Source organism: Microcaecilia unicolor, chromosome 3 (assembly GCF_901765095.1).
Source record: "Microcaecilia unicolor chromosome 3, aMicUni1.1, whole genome shotgun sequence".
Classification (NCBI taxonomy): Eukaryota; Metazoa; Chordata; class Amphibia; order Gymnophiona; family Siphonopidae; genus Microcaecilia; species Microcaecilia unicolor.
In genome coordinates, this window is record NC_044033.1 from 153,846,751 (window position 1) to 153,867,652 (window position 20,902).

The window sequence follows — 20,902 nt, forward strand, 5'->3', positions numbered from 1 at the left end:
TCAAACTCGGGTATAAAGTATCACATACCATGTAAAATGAGTTTATCTTGTTGGGCAGACTGGATGGACCTTACAGGTCTTTATCTGCCGTCATTTACTATGTTACTGTGTTGAAGCATGCGTATCTGATAGCTCCAACAGTATTTCTTTAACTGATCTATAAAATGAATTGTTGATAGTATATGTAGGAGTTGGGCTTGATAATATTGTGGATTTTTTGGCTCCTCCTTAACTGAATAGCTGGTTGGTGCTTATTTGGTGAGAGGTTTATGTAAAGCATCCCCACTTCTAATGAAATGTCAATTTAAAGAATAATATAAAAACAAATAACTTTCTGTTTAAAATAACAGCACTGCTCGGTTCATTTCCCACTTAAATTTTACATATGCACAGACTATATATACTTGACTGCTTTCTTTCATACAGAGAAATGCGTCCATTTGGTTTGTCACTTCATTGAAGACGACATATTGTAACTGCATTTCAACAGCTGCATTTCATTTCCTAAGAGTATACATTTTGTGCTTTTTTTTTTTTAACATGTAGCCCAACATTTTGGTTTAAGTTGAATCTTCATATCAAGAAAAATACATATCTTCCCCCTCTTTTATACAGTGCAGAGTATATGGGCTTTAGCTCTGGACGGTTTGCCTTTACTCCAGTTCACTGTCTTCTCTGTCTGTGTTTTGGGCTGTGCAATAGTTTGGCTTGTCTGAGGGTACGTAGCCTGGGAAACACAAACACTTGTAGGAACCTTCTGTGTTAACGCACTTAGCATTTTTGCAGAGGAACATCCTACTATTTAGCTCGTTGCACTCATTCACATCTGAAAAACAAAAACAAAGGTACAGCCAGTGAAAAATGATTTGCACTATCATTCAAAAAAGAAATCTACAATTCATCTGCCATCACTGTGAAAGAAAGTATGACAGAGAGAGAGTGAGACTGCTGGGTGCGAGCGTGTCTCCTCTGTCTCCCCTCCAGCGAGTCTCTTCTCTCCCCTGCCCCCCCCCCCTCCAGCCACCCAGCGAGTCTCCTCTGTCCCCTGCCCCCCTCCAGCCACCCAGGGAGTCTCCTCTGTCCCCAGCTCCCCCTCCAGCCACCCAGCGAGTCTCCTCTGTTCCCTGCCCCCCCTCCAGCCACCCAGCGATTGTCCTCTCTTCCCTGCCCCCCTCCAGCCACCCAGCGATTGTCCTCTCTCCCTTGCCCCCCTCCAGCCACCCAGCGATTGTCCTATCTTCCCTGCCTCTCCTCCAGCCACTCCTCCACTTTAATCAGCATATATTAAATTCCCCCCATGTGCTACAGAAAAGCACCGAGGACATCCTAGATAATAAAATGCACCTCCAACATTCTGAAGCCGTAGTTCCAGAACATTGCAGGAATGCTTCAAGGCTTGAAGGCTTCACTTTCTCGGCTTCAGAACGTTGGAGGTGCGTTTATTATATAGGATTTGATACACTATCCTTTGGGTTCTATCAGACAGGTCCACATTAAAAATAATTAGTATAAAAGAAAAAGTAATCTGATTTGCAGACACTTTTGTATATCTTTAGCATATTTTTAAAATTTAAGACATAACCTCCCTTTCCCAATTAAGAATTGCAACACGGTGATGAACAATCCATTGAAGGAGTATCATAGTGGTTAGAGTGGCAGGCTGTAAACTGGGGAAATCAAAGTTCATATCTCATATCTCTAACAGATGCTCCCCGTGACCATGGGTGTCACTGAACCATCCACTGTCTCAGGTACAAATGTAGGGTTAAAATTATTAACGTACACTAGCCTTGAGGTAGTGTAAGAAAAAAAAGTTTTTTTCTTATTTACTGCTCATGATTATGGTTAATGGTTAGAGCAATGAGCTGAGCCCAGGGAAGTCCATTTCAAATCCCTCTGCCATTCCTCGTGATCTTCGGCAAGTCACTTAATCCTCCATTGTCTCAGGTATAAACAGATTGTAACCCCTTAGGGACAATAAATGCCTTCTGTACTTGAATGTAGAATTAATTATAGCTTTGGATGTTGTGCAAAAACCTGATAAGTCTACGTTAGCGACAATCTGAGATTTTCTTACTGATGTATTCATTCACAGGGCTGTTCATTATCTACTTACTTATTTTTGCTGACAAATAAGTCAAGTCCTTGTATTAGCCATTGCAAAATTTTATTGTATCTTTGGCTTTGTGCAAAATCCTGTTAAGTCCACAAGAAGTAATCCCAAAGGAAAAGAAATAAAAAGGCTAATTTCCTAATATATTAATCACCTTGCATGCACAATATTCTTCTATCTGCTTACTACTGCTATAATTAATTTTAGAGAGCTAATTTATGTCAATTTAGTTTTGCACAGTAAGGTAAAATTATGTATAATCATACCTGATAATTTTCTTTCCATTAATCATAGCTGATCAATCCATAGACTGGTGGGTTGTGTCCATCTACCAGCAGGTGGAGATAGAGAGCAAACTTTTGCCTCCCTATATGTGGTCATGTGCTGCCGGAAACTCCTCAGTATGTCGATATCAAAGCTCCATCCGCAGGACTCAGCACTTAGAGAATTACACCCACGAAGGGACACTCTGCCCAGCTCACCACCGCCGAAACGGGGGAGGGGAATTAACCCAGCTCATCCCCACACAAGTGGGGGAGGGGAATCCGTCCAGCTCATCCCCGCGGAGCGGGGGAGGGACACCACCCCGCCGATGCGGGGGGATCTGGCTTATCCTGCAACCGCAACCGCGGGAGGAGCTGACTGACCCGAACACCGCCGAAGCGGGAGGGGTACAAAACTGCCCTACAGCCGCACGAAGCGGGAGGGAGTGCCGGCAGAATTATAAGTCTCAATCCAGCCCCGTAAAACGGAGGGGAGAGGAATGCAGCAGCTCACTGTAACACAAACTCGTCTTAACTCTTGAAGAATCCAAGTGAAAAAACTTGAACACGAAGTCTTTCTGAAGTAACTGAAGAGTAAACTTGAACCTGAAATGCAACCAGAATAAAACAATACAGATATCTGGGAGGGGCTATGGATTGATCAGCTATGATTAATGGAAAGAAAATTATCAGGTATGATTATACATAATTTTACCTTCCATATCATCAAGCTGATCAATCCATAGACTGGTGGGATGTACCGAAGCAGTACTCACCCAGGGCGGGACATAGAAATCCCTGACCGCAACACTGAAGCTCCAAACCGGGCCTCCGCCCGAGCAGCCACAGTCAAGCGGTAATGCTTGGAGAATGTATGGGCCGAAGCCCAAGTTGCCGCCTTGCATATCTCTTCCAAGGAGACGGAACCGGCCTCTGCCATCGAGGCCGCCTGAGCTCTTGTGGAGTGAGCCTTCAGCTGGATAGGCGGCACCTTCCCTGCGGCCACATAAGCCGCTGCAATGGCTTCCTTGACCCATCTTGCCACTGTAGGCTTAGCAGCCTGCAGACCCCTTCGAGGACCTGCAAACAGGACAAACAGATGATCCGATTTCCGGAAATCATTGGTCACTTCCAAGTATCTGATGATGACTCGTCTCACATCCAGATATTTAAGAGCAGAGTACTCCTCTGGGTAGTCCTCCCTACGAAAGGAAGGGAGACAGAGCTGCTGATTCACATGGAAGCGAGAAACAATCTTGGGCAGAAAGGAAGGCACTGTGCGAATAGTCACTCCTGCCTCAGTGAACTGCAGAAAAGGCTCTCGACATGAGAGCGCCTGGAGCTCGGAAACTCTTCTGGCTGAAGTGATAGCCACCAAAAAGACTGCTTTCAACGTCAGGTCTTTCAGAGATGCCCTCGACAAGGGTTCAAACGGCGGCTTCTGCAATGCTCTTAGCACCAGGTTGAGATTCCACGCAGGCACCACTGAGTGCAGAGGAGGGCGCAGGTGATTAACTCCCTTGAGAAAGCGCACCACATCTGGCTGGGAAGCCAGGGAAGCACCCTTCAGGCGGCCCCTGAAGCAAGCCAGAGCCGCTACCTGGACCTTAAGGGAACTGAGCGACAGGCCTTTGTCCAGACCTTCTTGCAGGAACGCCAACACTGAAGAAATTGGAGCAGTGAAGGGAGAAAGTGAGCCTGCTTCACACCACGCTGCAAAGATACGCCAAACCCTGGCGTAAGCAGTAGAAGTAGAGCGCTTCCTCGCTCTCAGCATAGTGGCGATGACCTTGTCTGAGAAGCCCTTCTTCCTCAGACGCTGCCGCTCAATAGCCAGGCCGTAAGACCAAAGGGGGAGGGATCCTCCATCACCACGGGACCCTGATGTAACAGGCCCTGCTCCACTGGCAGCCGCAGAGGATCGTCGATTGAGAGCCTGATCAAGTCCGCATACCAGGGACGTCTGGGCCAATCCGGACCCACCAGGATTATCCTGCCGGGATGTCTTGCCACCCGGTCTAGGACCCTGCCCAACATGGGCCAGGGTGGGAACACATAGAGAAGCTCTTGTGTCGGCCATTGTTGGAGAAGAGCATCTACTCCCAGGGATCGAGGGTCCCGTCCTCTGCTGAAGAAGCGCGGCATTTGGCAATTGGCCGATGACGCCATCAGATCTAGGCTCGGCTGGCCCCAGCGCTTCGTGATGTCCAAGAACGCCTGAGCAGATAGCTGCCACTCTCCGGGCTCCAAGGTATGGCGACTGAGAAAGTCCGCCTTGACATTCATGACTCCGGCAATGTGGGCCGCTGACAGCTGTTCCAGGTTCGCTTCCGCCCACTGGCATAGACTCATAGCCTCCTTGGCTAGAGGGGCGCTCTTGGTACCTCCCTGGCGGTTGACATAGGCCACAGCCGTGGCATTGTCCGACAGTACCCGTACAGGCTTCAGCACCAGTACCGGGATGAACTCCAAAAGCGCCAACCGAATGGCTCTGAGTTCCAGGAGGTTGATAGACCACTTCGCCTCTGCAGGAGACCAGAGCCCCTGCGCTGTCCTTCCCAAGCAGTGGGCTCCCCAGCCCGACAATGAGGCGTCCGTCGTGACGACAATCCACTCTGGGGTCACCAGAGGCATTCCTGCAGACAACTTGTCTGCCTGCATCCACCAGCTCAGCGCCTTGCGCACTGCTGGATCCAAGGGAAGACGCACCGCATAATCCTCCGACATCGGAGTCCAGCGCTGCAGCAGAGAGTGTTGTAGTGGTCTCATATGAGCCCTGGCCCAGGGCACTACTTCCATCGTGGCCGTCATAGAGCCCAACAGCTGCACATAGTCCCAAGCCCGAAGAGGAGAGGCTACCAGGAACTGGTCCACCTGAGCCTGAAGTTTGACAATCCGATTGTCTGGCAGGAACACTCTGCCCACTTGGGTGTCGAATCGAACTCCCAGATACTCCAGGGACTGAGTCGGGCGCAGCTGGCTCTTCTCCCAGTTGATGATCCATCCCAGGGAGCTCAAAAGAGCAACTACCCGGTCCACAGCTTTGCCGCACTCTGCATAAGAGGGGGCTCGGATCAACCAGTCGTCCAGATAAGGATGGACTTGTACTCCTTCCTTTCGCAGGAAGGCCGCTATGACCACCATTACTTTGGAAAAGGTCCGCGGAGCAGTAGCCAACCCGAACGGGAGGGCTCTGAACTGGAAGTGTCGGCCCAGGACTGCAAAACGCAGAAAGCGTTGATGAGGAGGCCAGATGGGAATATGCAGGTACGCTTCCTTGATGTCCAAGGAAGCCAGGTACTCCCCTGCCTTCACTGCCGCTATAACAGAGCGGAGAGTCTCCATGCGAAAGTGCCGCACTTTCAAGGCCCGATTGACCCCTTTGAGGTCGAGGATAGGCCGGACAGAACCTCCTTTCTTTGGTACCACAAAGTAAATGGAGTAACGCCCCTTGCCAAGCTGACTTTCTGGCACCGGAACGACCGCACCCAGGCGGATCAGATTGTCCAAAGTCTGCTGCACTGCCACAGCTTTGACCGGAGACTTGCAGGGAGAGAGTACAAACCCGTCTCTTAAGGGTCGGCAGAACTCTAGCTTGTAGCCGTCTCTGATGACTTCCAGCACCCAAGCGTCTGAAGTTATTGTGGTCCACTCGCCCAGAAACGAGGACAGCCGTCCTCCAATCTGCACTGGGGCGTGGACCAAGACCCCGTCATTGGGTACGAGACCCTGGGGGAGGACCGGAGGGAGCACCTCCGGGACGGCGGTCTCTGCGAAAGGAACGCTGCTTGGGGGAGAAATGCCTCTTAAAGGAAGAGGGGGCAGAAGAACCCGACCTGCCCGGGCGGTACCGACGGGCTTCCTGAAACCGTCCTCTGGAGGTACCGGGACGAGCACTAGCCCGAGCCCTGACCTCTGGTAACTTCTTGCCCTTAGATGTGCCGAGATCGGTCACGATTTTGTCCAGCTCGACCCCAAAGAGCAGCTTGCCTTTAAAAGGCAACCTAGCCAGGCGGGATTTAGAGGCGTGGTCAGCAGACCAATGTTTCAGCCAAAGCCACCGCCGCGCAGAGACTGTCTGAGCCATGCCTTTAGCTGAGGCTCTCAAGACATCATACAGCAAGTCTGCCACATAGGCTAAGCCCGATTCCAGGGCTGGCCAATCATCCCTCAAGGAATGATCCGAGGGGGAAGCCCGCTGCACCATAGTCAGGCACGCCCTGGCCACATAGGAGCCGCAAACTGAGGCCTGCAAACTTAAAGCAGCCGCCTCAAAGGACGACCTTAAGGCCGCCTCCAATCTCCTGTCTTGGGCGTCCTTTAGGGCCGTGCCACCTTCCACCGGCAATGCCGTTTTCTTAGTCACCGCAGTGATTAAAGAATCCACGGTAGGCCACAGATAGGCCTCACGTTCACTCACAGCCAAAGGATAGAGGCGGGACATAGCCCTAGCCACTTTAAGGCTCGCTTCTGGGACATCCCATTGAGCCGAAATTAAGGTGTGCATGGCATCATGCACGTGGAAGGTTCTAGGCGGGCGCTTCGTCCCCAGCATAATGGCAGAGCCAACAGGGGCTGAGGGAGAGACGTCCTCCGGAGAGGAAATCTTCAAAGTGTCCATGGCCTGTAACAACAGGTTGGGCAAATCCTCTGGGCGAAAAAGCCGCGCCGCAGAGGGGTCATCCGCTCCATCCGAGCGGGGATCCGTCTCCTCCAAGGAATCCGCAAAGGACCGTTGGGAGACCTCAGACACGCTGCCCTCATCTACATCGGAGGAGACAAATTCCTCCAAGGCCTGGGAATCAACCCGAGGGCGTTTACCTCTGGGAACCTCAACCTCTTTACCAGACGAGGGAGTGGGGGCAGCGTTGTGCATGAGGAAGGCCTGATGCAGCAGCAAAACAAACTCGGGGGAGAAACCCCCCAGACTGTGCACTTCCGCAGCCTGGGCAACAGCCCTAGGCGCACTCTCAACCGGCGCTCGCAACAGCGGGGGAGAGGCCTGCTGCGCATCCAAAATGGCGTCCGGCGCGAAACTCCGCGAAGGAGCCGCGCGGGAAGAACGGCTCTTAACTTTAGCCGCTTCTGTGCCGTCGCCCAAATTAAGGGCGTTCATGGCATTAATGTCTCCAACCTCAAGGGCGGCCCAAGAAGAAGCCGTCCGAGCCGCGTGGCCGGCCAAAATGGCGGAGGCGAGGAGCGGGGGATGGGCGTTTATGGCGGGAAAAACCGCTACGCCGGAGGAAGGACCGGGACATTCATCGGTCACGAAACTGCCACCCAACAAGGGCGAATCAGGCTTTAAGACCCCCGCATCCCCTCTAGAAGCGCTCAAGCGACCCGGGGAGCGATCCTTTGCGCCCTCGCCCTCCGACGCCATGTGCCACGAGGAGAAGAATCGGGGAACCCCCGCCCGCTATAAAAAGGTAAAATTACCTGCTGTCCGCTCCGAGTTGTAACGACCTGGTGTCTCAGTGAGTAGCTGCAATAGACGCTTAAATAAACGTCGAAATAAACGCCTTTAAAGACGTTTAAAATTTTTTTTTTTTTTTTTTTTTTAACGGAGCCAGCGGGAGGGGGGAGAAAAGGAGGGACCTGGCACCACCAGGTTTGCACTTGCTCAAAAGAGCCCTCAACCCCAGGCACTCAACAAAACCTAAAAATTAGGCTTGGAGGCCTAGCCAGAGCTGCTGCTGCTGTGTGTGACCACCACCTGCTGAGATAGAGAACATACTGAGGAGTTTCCGGCAGCACATGACCACATATAGGGAGGCAAAAGTTTGCTCTCTATCTCCACCTGCTGGTAGATGGACACAACCCACCAGTCTATGGATTGATCAGCTTGATGATATGGAATACGTGTTTTGGGTTCATGTGTGCACTAGCCTAGTTGATCATTCAGCCCTGTGAGGCAAAGCAATCCCTTATGTTTTTGAGCACGGCAACCGTAAATGAAAATGTTGAATTATTCTGCCAAAATACTAAAAAACAAAAGCGTGAAGACAACAACTGGAAATGAACTGTAACAAAACTTAAAACATGTGAAGGGAGAGGAATTTGGGAATGGAAAAGAACAGACAATACCACAGTGATCTACTGGTGCTGATTGTGGTTGCAAGGTCCGCTGTATGGATGACCAAAGCAAGCAAGGCATCCTTTAAACTTTCAATAAATAGTAGATCATGCCACCCAGAAGCTGTATCTGCGAGGAATGGCAATAAACTTAGTCAGATAACGTCGACTCCGAAATGAAAATGGGAAACCAAGAAGCTGCTGCTGGCTGTTTTAAGGTGAGTGGACTTATGAGTTGTGTCAAGTACTACTTTTGTGATGTGCAATAAACATGACATGGATATGAATTTTTAACATTTTTATACAGTGTGATGTAATATAACACAATAAATTCTAGCTTATTTTATTAGTACTACTGCTTATTAATTGGACATTAATATTTAGACAAAAAGAAATGTTACAAAGCTTTTAGACTGTAATCTTCACATTATTTTTGTTGTTCTGACATTACTTTGATGATATGTATCAAAGTTAATAATAATAATGTAACCTGTCAATGATGGCTTTTCAGAGGAAAAAAATCTAAATACAAGAACTGCTTTTGATTTGATTTTTGCGACTTATCAGGTTTTTTTCAATGCCCTTCAATTGGAGAATGCATGAGTTAAATCCAAATCCAATGATTGTTGAGTTTGTTTCAAACTTGGTAAGCAAATTGGAATGCTCTTCTGTAAAACAGCTTTCAGCATCTGCAATACTGCTAATGTACTCTAGATCTCGCATTCTAAGTAGAATGATCCAATATCTTCTAGAGGAAACAATGTCCAAAGAAACATGAACTCTTACCAACACAAGTCATCTTGGCCATATCCAAGTGATAACCATCAAAGCAGTCACACGTGTAACCTTCTTGTACCCTCACACAACGGCCGTTTTCACAACCATTCAGTATACCACATTCCTCTGCTTGTAACTCTTCAAAGCTATTCAAGAAACCTAGAAAGACAACATGAACATATCTAAATTTTTAAAAAGTAATGGTGAAACAGTCATACTGCAGGGTCGATACCTCTTTAACGTTCTTGTCGAGGTTGAAGAAGGGGAGTTAATATTGTGCAGGGTCAAAAAGTAGTTATGTTTGGCTTCTCCATGTCCAAGTCCAACCAGCCTTAACAGTTCCAATCACTTTAAACTACATAAACAAAGTTTACCAATTTAGGGGCCCTTTTAATAGTGTGCGCTAAGTTTTTGTGCTTAGCCCGCCTTAACAGCAAAAATGAAAACGAACTAAGTGCAACAGCTGTGTAATAATGGTTGGGAGTGTGCCTAGCATGTCCTCTGCAATTACCGCACTAAAAACTGCACTAAGCACATATAAACCTGATTGCAGTTAACGCAGATGTATTTATTGCCCCCTATCAAGGAGGCACCAAGTGAACCTGTGCTAATTGCAAATGTAACAGTTGTCGTGTGGTAAGTACAGCATGCTCTAACTGTAGTATGCAATTCACACCTATTCTCCGCCCACAACACCACTGCCTAGTTTTCGTTCCCTAACACAACATGGAGTTAACGCATGAATTAGCATGCGCTGACCACCATGCCACTGTGGTTACAACTGACATGCTGGTGTGGAAGCAGTTAACACACTCTAATTCACATGCTAACTGCTTAGTGCACTTAAGTAAAAGGGTCTCTTCGAGTTCCTCTTGTGTATGTCATAAATCATAGCCAGTGTTTTTCTCTAGATAATTGTTATCCTTCACCGTATGGCGCATTCTGCCATTGTCACAAATATAAAGTCTTAATTTAACAACCCATGAATATGGAGCTCTTTTACTAAAGATTAGCTCGCGTTATCTGCAGCAGGGCCCACAGGAATAAAATGAGACCTGCTGCAGATAACGCGAGCTAACCTTTAGTAAGAGACTCCCTATGTGACTTCTGCAATGCTAATACAGTAATAGCCTTGATGATTTTACACAAGACTGTTGGATAGGTTGTTATCCTAAGCACAACTGCTCTAACTGAGCAATAGATGGCAGCAAAACGTCACCACTGAGTAAAGAATCCCAAAGAGAGGATGTCAAGTTGAAAGTGTAAGCTAATGGTTAAATCCATATAAAATGATGTAGAAATAATTTCGTTTTGATGGTGTTAACAAATATTTAATTGGTGCTTAAACCTAAAGAACAATGCCATTTTGACAGTTTCTAAGCCTGATGGGAGAATTGCTATTCCACTTGGATATGAGGAAATGAAGAGTCCACAACCAAGCTGTAGGTGACACCTTTTTGTTGGACTAATTTAGGGGGTCTTTTACTAACATGCAGTAAGATTTTGCACCTCCAACATGTTAAAGGCAAAAATAACACGCAATAAGTGCAAAAACTGTGCAGTAAACGCAGGCGGTGTCCCAGCATCTGCCCTGCATTTGATTTGATTTGTTAATATTGCACACTGCCTTTTACCAGGGTATAAAAGTGGTTCACAACCAATAAATAAACATTAAATAAAAATATAAAACAACATTACAAATTCACAAAAAATCTGATATCATATTTAAACTAAACATTGCTGAAAACGCCACGTTTTCAAAAGTCTACGAAAACCCAGATAAGAAGAGGCATCAGAAAAATCTCATCAGGCAATGAATTCCAGAGAAATGGTCCAATGTAAGAGAACATTTCTTTCTAGTAGATGATAACTTTATCTCATCAAACACTGGAAGTTGAAGAACACATTTCTGTGATGATACAATAGAGGGTAAGGACACTGTATTATATAGATGACACCTTCAGATTCACAAGTCATACAATTATACAATTTCCGCATCAGTGGCAATCTAGGATGTTCAAATACAGATATCTCCATTGTATGTGGACAAATCACACATTTTCCACATTTCTTTTGCCCTCCAAGATATAAAGGAGAAGTGACTCTATTAGTAATCTTTCCTTGCCCTCCACAGTATATTGGGAAACTTTTCAGAAAAGTGAAGACTCGTATTATTGAACATTGTTCTGCAATTGGTGTCACAAGGAATCCATTCCTCTTACCCAACATTGGCAGAAGAAAAGGCATACAATACAGGATTTGACGTAACGTCGGCGAGGGCGGGACAAAGGCAGAGAAGGAAGCCCGACGGCAGCTTTGCTGATGTGCCTGCTGCTGCTGCTTGGTGATGTAAGTTCACAGTGCTCGGGCCAGAAGGAGGGGCGGTGACTCCGGGGGAGGGGGAGCGGTTCCGACGTCTGCAGCATGCCAGTAGAGACTTCCCTCTGTCCCGCCCCTGTCATCACGTATTGACGCGGGGCGGGGCAGAGAGGGAAGTCTCTACTGCACATTTGCGAGTGAGTACGGTCATTCGCCGTTTATATGTTTGAGGTTTGGGATTGCTGCATATCTCTATGTAGAGGCTTACGTATTTGATATATGTCTACCCTGCTATATGGTGTGATTTTTATAGTGTATATGGGGTGTGAATGAGATTGAGTGCAAGTGATAGGTTGATAGGACAATATTAAACATTTTTTGATATGTTTAATATTTAATAAAGATTGAATTGTTTTGATATGCAGTTTACGGCTGCTTGATAGTTTTTACATATATATATATGTGTGTGTGTTTATTTAATCCCCAGGCTGATATTCAAAGTTATATGTTCACCAGAAGTTGGTAAACATATAACTGGTTTATGTGTAGATTTTCAGCCCTTATATGGATAGTACTGGGTCAAAAATACAACTGAATAGCCTGATACTACCAATGTGGTATGGAGCCAGGTCTAGGGCAGGCCTAAAGTAAACAGAAAGTGCTGGCACTGTGATGCTGATTATATATATATATATATATAGCACTGAATATCCAGATTAAGATAAACACCAGTGCCGGTGTTTAACTTAACTTGGTCACTACACCAGCAGAAAATTGATCCCTTATTTCTATTGCCTGTTTCTTAAATCAGTTCATCAAAGCACATACGATGGGGAACATTAGCAGCTAATGATGAAAAATGATCAGTGCCAAGTGTGCAACAGACTGGAAGCAAGAGAAAATTCACTGCGTATGGTTTCAAGTCCTGTGTGAAGCTCATATAGTGTGCGTCCAGTACTACAAAGACTTGGTTATTTCAATTCCGCTAAATGCTTTAAGGAAATCAGTACATTCTTTGCAAAGTTCTGCTTTTAAAAGTTTTTACTTTCCTAAAAATGAAAGACTAGGGCAAAATAAATAATATTTCAAAAATGTGTAAGTAAATTAATATACAGAAGTTTCTAAGGTAGACATTTCAAGGAGAGAGTAAAGTTTAATGCACTGTAACTTGCAAAATGCAGAGGTACTTTTGCAGTTTTGCAGGTAAGTTGTTTTAGGCACTGTTTCTTTCAAGGTGCTGATATTCAAAGGGTTTATGCCCCTAATTTAAAAAACGAGGCTCCTAAATTTTCTAGGGCTGAATGCCTAAATTTATGCTCAAAATCTCACTAAAGGGAACATTTAATATAGTAATTTTTGTGATACATGCTAATATTTGTATTATATGTTCTGTAAAATTACCCCATTTGTAAAAGTATATGCGTTTGAGGTAGGAATGTTCTGGGATGGAGTCTGGGTAGAATTGTAATTTACACACACATTATATATATCGGGTCCAATATTCAGCCAAGCAGTGCTTAGCATTTTGCTGATTGCTGCCAACATTATGTCCGGTAATTCAATGCTGGGCCATGTCTGGGCTTTGGCACTGAATTTCTGGGTTTGTGGAGTTGGCTAAAGTATAGCTGATTAAGTGCAATATTCAGCACTTAACCGGCTATGGGGCACCGCACAAAGATAGGATTGACTTTTATGCAGTCCTGCTTATGCAGTTACAGTGCTTAAGTGCTTAACCAGCCAAAGGCCCCAGAACACCCCCAAAATAGCCGGTCTTCAGTTAGGCACTAACTGGACATTTTCAGCAGCACTAACCGGATAAGTGCTGCTGAAACTGACTGGTAAGCTCCAAACAGGTGATTTACTGCTACTACTTATCACTTGTATAGCGCTACAAGGCATACGCAGCGCTGTACACCATACATGAAAAGACAGTCCCTGCTCAAAGAGCTTACAATCTAAATAGCACAGGCAAACAGACAGAACAACTAAGAGCTAGGGGAATTAAAGAGGTGGGGATAAAAGGGTACAGGGCAAGTGAGTAGTGGTTAGGAGTCAAAAGCAGCGTTAAAGAGATGGGCTTTTAGCCTGGATTTGAAAATGGCCAAAGACGGGGCTAGACTTACAGGCTCGGGAAGTCTATTCCAGGCGTAAGGTGCAGCGAGATAAAAGGAACGGAGTCTGGAATTAGCAGTAGAGGAGAAGGGGACAGACGAGAGATTTATCCACAGAACAGAGTACCCGAGGGGGGGGGGGGGCGTAGGGAGAGACAAGAGTGGAGAGGTACTGGGGAGCGGTAGAGTGAATGCACTTATAGGTCAGTAAGAGTGAGGCAGCCATGGGCAAAGAAAGTGTTAACTCTGAGAAATTATATACATAAGAAATGATATTAAAAGCTTGAAGTTTGAATTCTAACTTTTTACCTTGCAACTAAAGTGAAGAAATGCCAGATGGTTCATATTATTTCAATGTCTAGCTTGCCGAGCAAAAGGTTAAAAAGGTCAGAGACAGGAATTTCTTTCACCCTTGTGAGTGATGGATTGCTAAATGCTGGCACAGCTGTAAATTATTATGAATGAATAAAGGAATGAGCCAGACATATGACATTGTAGTTTAAAGCTGAAATAATTTCAGAAGTTCTTGATATGTAGATTTTGTTATAAGGAGATAGCTTAGATATAGATAGAGACCATTATAAGTATGTAGAATATGTCTTATAAGGATGCTTACTTTAGAATATGCTGTATTCTGTGTAAATTAATAAGTTTTGTGTCTGTGTAGAATGTCTGTTAAATTCTGTATTACTCTTTGTCTGCTGTTTGAGAGGTCAAGCAAGGACTGCAGTGAAGAGGCCAACATGTGTTTTGAATTATCTGCAGTTCTGGCTGGTTTGATGTATGGAGCTGATAGGTGAAAGAGGTCAGGACTAGTCAGCTCTCTTCTCCTTGATTAATTATAGGTAAAATGTAGAAATGGTCTTGAAAGTAATAACCCGATATGTATGCCATTAAGTAAGATTGGCCCTTGACCCCTTTAATGAATGCCAGAGTTTAGTTAGCAGTTAGTACTAGGAATATGAGAATAATAAATGTAAGAATATCCATTATCCTCTAAGGGAACCCAGGTTAAGCTATAGATGAGAAATCAATCATAATAACATGCAGGAGTTCTGGAGACCAAATGTCTGGTGTAAGGGGCCCCAGGTCACAGGTCAGTTTAGGATGTCTGGAACCTATGTAACTGATATTTGTATGGAGCTGATTGGTTGAGGCAAGGTAGCTAATCTATTCCTTAACCAGTTGGAGAGTAAGGGGGCTAGGCTAGGCTAGATAGAACTGTATTTAAGTGGGAGAAGAAGCAGTTTACGTCAGAAGGAGCTCAGAAGAAAGAGAAGGACAGAAGGAACAGACAGAAGAAGGAGAAGACAGCATAAGAAGAGAAGCAGCTGAGACAGAGAGCTGAGAGAAAGACACAGAGAGCTGAGAAAGAGAAGAAGAGATTTAATGCTGATGTTCTACTTTGTTTGCTGGCAAATAAAGAAGATTTCTCTCTCATTCTGGTGTGCTGTCTGACTCCTGAAGTATCATAAATTTATGCATCAATTCCTGCAACAAGAGAAATTTGAATTGAATGAGGAAACGGATAGGGAGCCAGTGAAGTGACTTGAGGAGAGGGCTAATGTGAGCATAGCGACTCTGGCAGAAAATAAGTCGCGCAGCAGAGTTTTGGACTGATTGAAGAGGAGAGAGATGGCTAAGTGGGAGGCCGGTGAGAAGCAAGTTGCAATAATCTAGGTGAGTGCTCAGAGAGGAAGGGACAGATTTTGCTGATGTTATAGAGAAAGAAACAACAGGTTTTGGCAATCTGCTGAATGTGAGCAGAGAAGGAGAGAGGAGTAGAAGATGACCCCAAGGTTAGGAGCTGATGAGACAGGGAGAATGAGAGTGCCTTGCACAGAAATAGAGAAAGGAGGGAGAGGAGAGGTAGGTTTAGGGGAAAAGATGTTATCAATAGAAATCAAACAAAATAAAACATGGAAAAGAAAATAAGATGATACCTTTTTTATTGGACATAACTTAATACATTTCTTGATTAGGTTTCGAAGGTTGCCCTTCTTCCTCAGATCGGAAATAAGCAAATGAGGTAGCAGATAGTATATATGAGAGAAACATCAAAGCATTACTTTGTTTGAAAAGATGAGAAGCTCGGTTTTGGCCATGTTAAATTGCTTTGAATATCAACCCGATATATTTTACAGGTGTGAATGTACACATGTTCATTTTACCTGTGATTTCTGCAGGATTTGTTCTAGTATTTTATAAAGACATATGGTGGGGCATATGTCTAAGTTGGACTTTGAATGTGTTATGCTAAACGTCCAAAATCCAAATAGGAAATATGACCATTTTCGAAACCTTTTTTTAAATACCATTTGTAACAAAGTTTTGTGCTCTGTGTGTTTATTTTTTCAGGCCATTTTTGAAAAAAACAAAAAAACAACAACAAAACAAACCCATACAAGTGAATAACGTACAAAATCAAGTCATTGGGATGTATGGAAGGGGGGGGGGGGGGGGTCGGCATTTATTTATTTAAAAAAACTTTCTATACTGCTCTAGCTGACTAGCAGAGCACAGCAGTGTACAAACTAAAACAATAGTCAAGTAAGAAAAGGAACTCCATTATAAGATAGGAAAGCAGAACATTCACATCTCAAGAGTAATAAATGAAGAGAGAGGGGAGGCATTTTAATAAAAAAAAAAAAAAAGAGCAGGAAAGGTCAGGGTTGTTTAGCTGGTAATACAGTCAGATAGACTCACCAGAATTCCTGACTGAAAGGCCAGGTTTTTAACTCGGTCTTAAAGTTCTTAAGAGAGGTATTACTACAGAGAGAGAGGGGAAGATTGTTTTAAGTATCCCCTACAAACACGATCTGGCAGAAATCTCCAATAAAATCAAGCTCAGTTTGAACATCATGGACTCATGGGCAAACGCATTCTAACTAAAACTCAACACAGAAAAAAGCACAATGTCTAACAATCTCATCACACTATAACACATACAAACCCACAAATATTAACATCCCAGGCCACACCCTTCCTATTGCAGCCAATCTGAAAATCCTCGGAGTAATAATCAACCGGAATCTCTCACTAGAGAATCAAGCGAATTCCACCATAAAGAAAATGTTTCACTCAATGTGGAAACTCAAGTGTGTGAAACCATTCTTCCCGAGGGAAATATTTCGAAACTTGATACAAACAATGGTACTGAGCCATGCAGACTATTGCAATGGAATCTACGCGGGCTGTAAAGAACAAATCATAAAGAAACTCCAGACCGCTCAAAACACAGCAGCCAGGCTTATATTTGAAAAATCGTGTTTTGAAAGTGCCAAACCCCTCAGAGAAAAACTTCACTGGCTCCCAATTAAAGAACGTATTGCTTTCAAAATCTGCTCCATGACCCATAAAATCATCTATGGCGAAGCCTCAGGATACATGAAGGACCTCATAGACTTCCCAGCCAAAAACACAACAAGATCAGCTCGAACATATCTTAACCTCCACTACCCAAACAACAAAGGACTCAAATACAAAACAACATATGCATCCAGCTTCTCCTATTTAAGTGCACAACTATGGAACGCAGTACCAAAAACAGTAAAAACAACATACGACTACCTAAAGTTCCAGAAAAAACTAAAAACGAACCTGTTCCAAAAGGCATACCCCACCAACCGAACATAAGAACCAGAAAGCCTGCTACACAACAACACCAAGACTTTAATGGACTCACCCCTATCTCTCTCTTCACACTTAATGTTTCCCAATGCATTTACCAAATGTGAACCATACCCTACCACAATCACAACTTGTACTTGAGCACACTATGTATTTGTTCAGACCAGAACCGGTGACCACCGCTACGGCACTATGTAAGCCACATTGAGTCTGCAAATAGGTGGGGAAATGTGGGATACAAATGCAACAAAATAAATAAATAAATAAATAAACGTGTTATTTTGATTTTGCTAACTCAGTATTCTGGGATGCCAACCCCCTTGCAAAACACCTTTTTGTGGGATGGAGATCACCTGTGTGAATTGTAGTGCTGTCATTATATTCAGGAAGACAGATGTGATGGTATGTGGGGTCTTGATATATAGATTAAAGTCTCCCACGATCATTAGCCTAGGATAATTCAAGGCCACCTTTATAATGAGATTGAGGAGTTCTCACACAGATGTTTGAAAGTGCTTGGTATACCATGAGGAGCCAGACTGGTATCTCCTCTTCTAGCTAGATTAAAGGGGATTCTGATTTTCTTAAAATGGGGGATGATAATTCTGTGCAGTCTGATTGTGTCCCAAGTCAGGCCAGCTACCCCTCCTTGGTCTTGGTTGATGCTGGATATTGAAATCTGTTGGGCATAGTTCAGCCAGTGATAAACCCCCCAGTTTCATCTAGCCAGGTTTCACTTTTTCCTAGAATGTCTACATGCTGTTCACAGATGATATCATGGATCACTGAAGATTTCTTAGCAGCTGATCTGGCATTCGGCTTGTGGTTCCAAAGGGTGGTCTAGAGCTGCTGGGGATAGCTTGGGTATGGCAGTGAGGTGATTGTTTAGGCACTGTTATGGTAGGTGTTTGATCTCTTGCACTTTTGTCTTCTCTTTTGTTGATGGCGGTTATAAATTCATTTCCCACACACTACCAGGATTCCAGAAGTCTTCTGGTCTACTTTACCAAGGCGCATTTTCTTGGAATCAGATGCTCTTTAGGCAAAGTTACAACCGCTTGAAAGCAGAACCATGAATATGAAGACGTCATTGAAATAAGTAAAAAAAAAAAAAAAAAGCTAGTTTACACTGCTGTCAGTGTTCATCCAGAGGCTACACAGAAGACTACAGATGTAGCATGAAACTAATAAAGAACAACCTCAGTCACAGGGTATCCTTTAGGCGTATCTCTTGCAGACTGTGAGATGCAAAACTTATCTATGGAGGCTAAAAGATATGCAGACAACTGTTCACTTCAATGTATCCTGAACATGTATCAGTGGTATTAAACTTATGGAACCTGACACTTTGAAGAGGTTTCTGTGCTTGCTTTTCAAGGAAGTGATCCAAACAAAGGATTTTTAGGATAGGTTGTCTGGGATTATACACTTATGAATATTATTGCAGCTAATCCTTTTCAGCCTAAGTGAAGGGAAATCAATAAAGAGGAACTAAGAAAATTCATAAAGCAAAATGAGAGAATGTGTGCTAAGGTGATTGCCATTCATTTGTGGTTTTGATACAACCAACCTTGCATACAATGGAGTTAGATCCATCATTGGGCTGATTTGTGCCCCAGAATCTTCCTGCAAACTTCTGGCTGGCTGTGGTCAGGAAGGGTGTGCTCTAAAGATGTGAACATAGAAGATCTGAAGCAGCAGCAATAGCATGACATGCTGGCACCTAGGTCAGTCCTGTGTAGCCTGTCCCTCCCAACAGCTGTACAGTTCTCCAGAAGCCCCAGCACTGAAACAGTTCCACTAACTATAAAAAGGACATGGTATAAAGAAGAAATTGTTCAAACTGCCTGCACTGAGACAAAGACCACGTAGACAACATTCAAAGTGATTTAACAGGGCAGGAGAGCTTCCTGCATGGTTAATTTGCTTGTGTCTGCCTATCCACTGATATTCAGCAGCACTTATCCAGAAAATACAGCAAAATCTCAGCACTAACTGTCCTTGTGTTGTCTGGTTGGTGCATGAGCAGTCCATGGGCAGATCTGGTACTTAACTGGTTAGCAGAGATATTCAGACTGCTAATTGTTTAAGTAAGCAGATTAAGTTAAGGCCGCAAAAGAGCTGTCCTAACGTTATCTGCCAAAAAACCCATGCATCAGTCTAAATATCAGCTAGTATGCGGTTAACTTCTGGCTGGCCACTGTAACCAGATATTCAGCGTTGAATACTTGCACTCAGTTCATCCTGTAGCTGTCGGCAGCTTAAAGACCACTGACTGCTTTGGGCTGAATATTACCCCCACATGTACATTCTATCCACACACTGTACTTTTTCACTTTGAAACCTGCTGTAGGTACGCAGTACTCACAGTCCACATGTGATTTTTGTGTGGGTATTTATCACAAAAAAATAACGTGGGCAGGTTGGAAAATTCAACCTACATGCATGGCTTTTCTCCTCCCAACTTAGGGGCCCTTTTAATAAAGTGCACTAAAATCTGAGCTTAACACGTGGCAGGGCATTTTCGATACGATGTCTAAGTACAACTTTGGATGTTTTGCTCAAAACTTCCAGAATCCAAGTGGCAAACATAGTGATTTTCAAACAGCAAAATATCTTTTTTTTTTTTTTTTTTCGAAAATGGCCACTTGATAGATGTTTTTGTGTTCTGTGCATTTATCTTTTTGGTCCATTTTTGAAAAAAAACTGTAACAAGTGAAAAATGCACAAAATCAAGCCATTAGGATGTAGGAGGAGCCAACATTTTTAGTAGACTGGCCACACAGACATCCCAGCACAGTAGTGGGGCACCTTAGGGTGCAGTGCAGTGGACTTCATATAAAAGCTCCCAGGTACACATCTCACCGTTACCCCCTTATACTGTATGGTGAACCCTCCAAAACTCACCAAAAACCTACTAAACCCAACTGTACACCACTATAATAGCCCTTATGGCTGCAGGTGCCACCTATATGTGGGTACAGGAAGTTTTTTGGGGGGGGATTGGGCGGGGCTGACACTTTCCACCACAAGTGTAACAGTTAGCGTGGATTACAGGCCTTGGTCCTCTTCTCCACAATTCACTGCACTGACCACTAGATTACTCCATGGTAGAGAATGACACAGGGACCCGCGAGAATGGGGACAAACGTTGTCCCTGTGTCATTCTCTAATTTATTTATTTATTGCATTTGTTAATGAATTGGAAAGTTATTTAATTTCGAGTGATGCAGATGATGATGTTTTCATTTTTTGAAAAAACAAGCAAAAGTGCTGGCCACAACTGGGAAAATTTGCACAGGGTATCCTGTGCATTCCTACATCTTCTGAGAAGACATTTTCTATTGCAGGACTGTGGAAGACAGGAGAGCTAGACTGAATCCTGAGATTGTTGATGACTTTTTAATCCACACATTAAAAAAATCATAATGGTGCTTTGTAGAGCATATTTTTCCCCGCTATGGCATACTTTGTACCCCTGGACATTTTAACAGGGTGAATTAGGGTTCATTGGAGTAGTAGAAGTCAGCTGTTTTTGAGGTTGGAAGGGTAGAGGGTGGTAGTGGGGGAGGTTATTATAGTTGCTTGATGTTATCTATTTGTGATTCATAAACAAC

At 44.3% G+C, this 20,902-nt stretch overlaps 1 protein-coding gene across 4 annotated transcripts in view; it reads right to left on the bottom strand.

The window, feature by feature from the left end:
- Positions 1-536: 536 nt before the first annotated feature.
- Positions 537-20,902, bottom strand: part of LTBP1 (latent transforming growth factor beta binding protein 1) — a 565,328-nt gene continuing 544,962 nt past the window's right edge. For all 4 annotated transcript variants that reach the window (XM_030196510.1, XM_030196508.1, XM_030196509.1 and 1 more), the window contains 2 exons: positions 9,235-9,384; positions 537-826 (listed from right to left, as the gene is read on the bottom strand). In XM_030196510.1, coding sequence (XP_030052370.1) covers positions 654-826; positions 9,235-9,384 — 323 coding nt within the window. In that variant the 3' untranslated portion in view covers positions 537-653. The remainder of the gene's footprint in view (positions 827-9,234; positions 9,385-20,902) is intronic.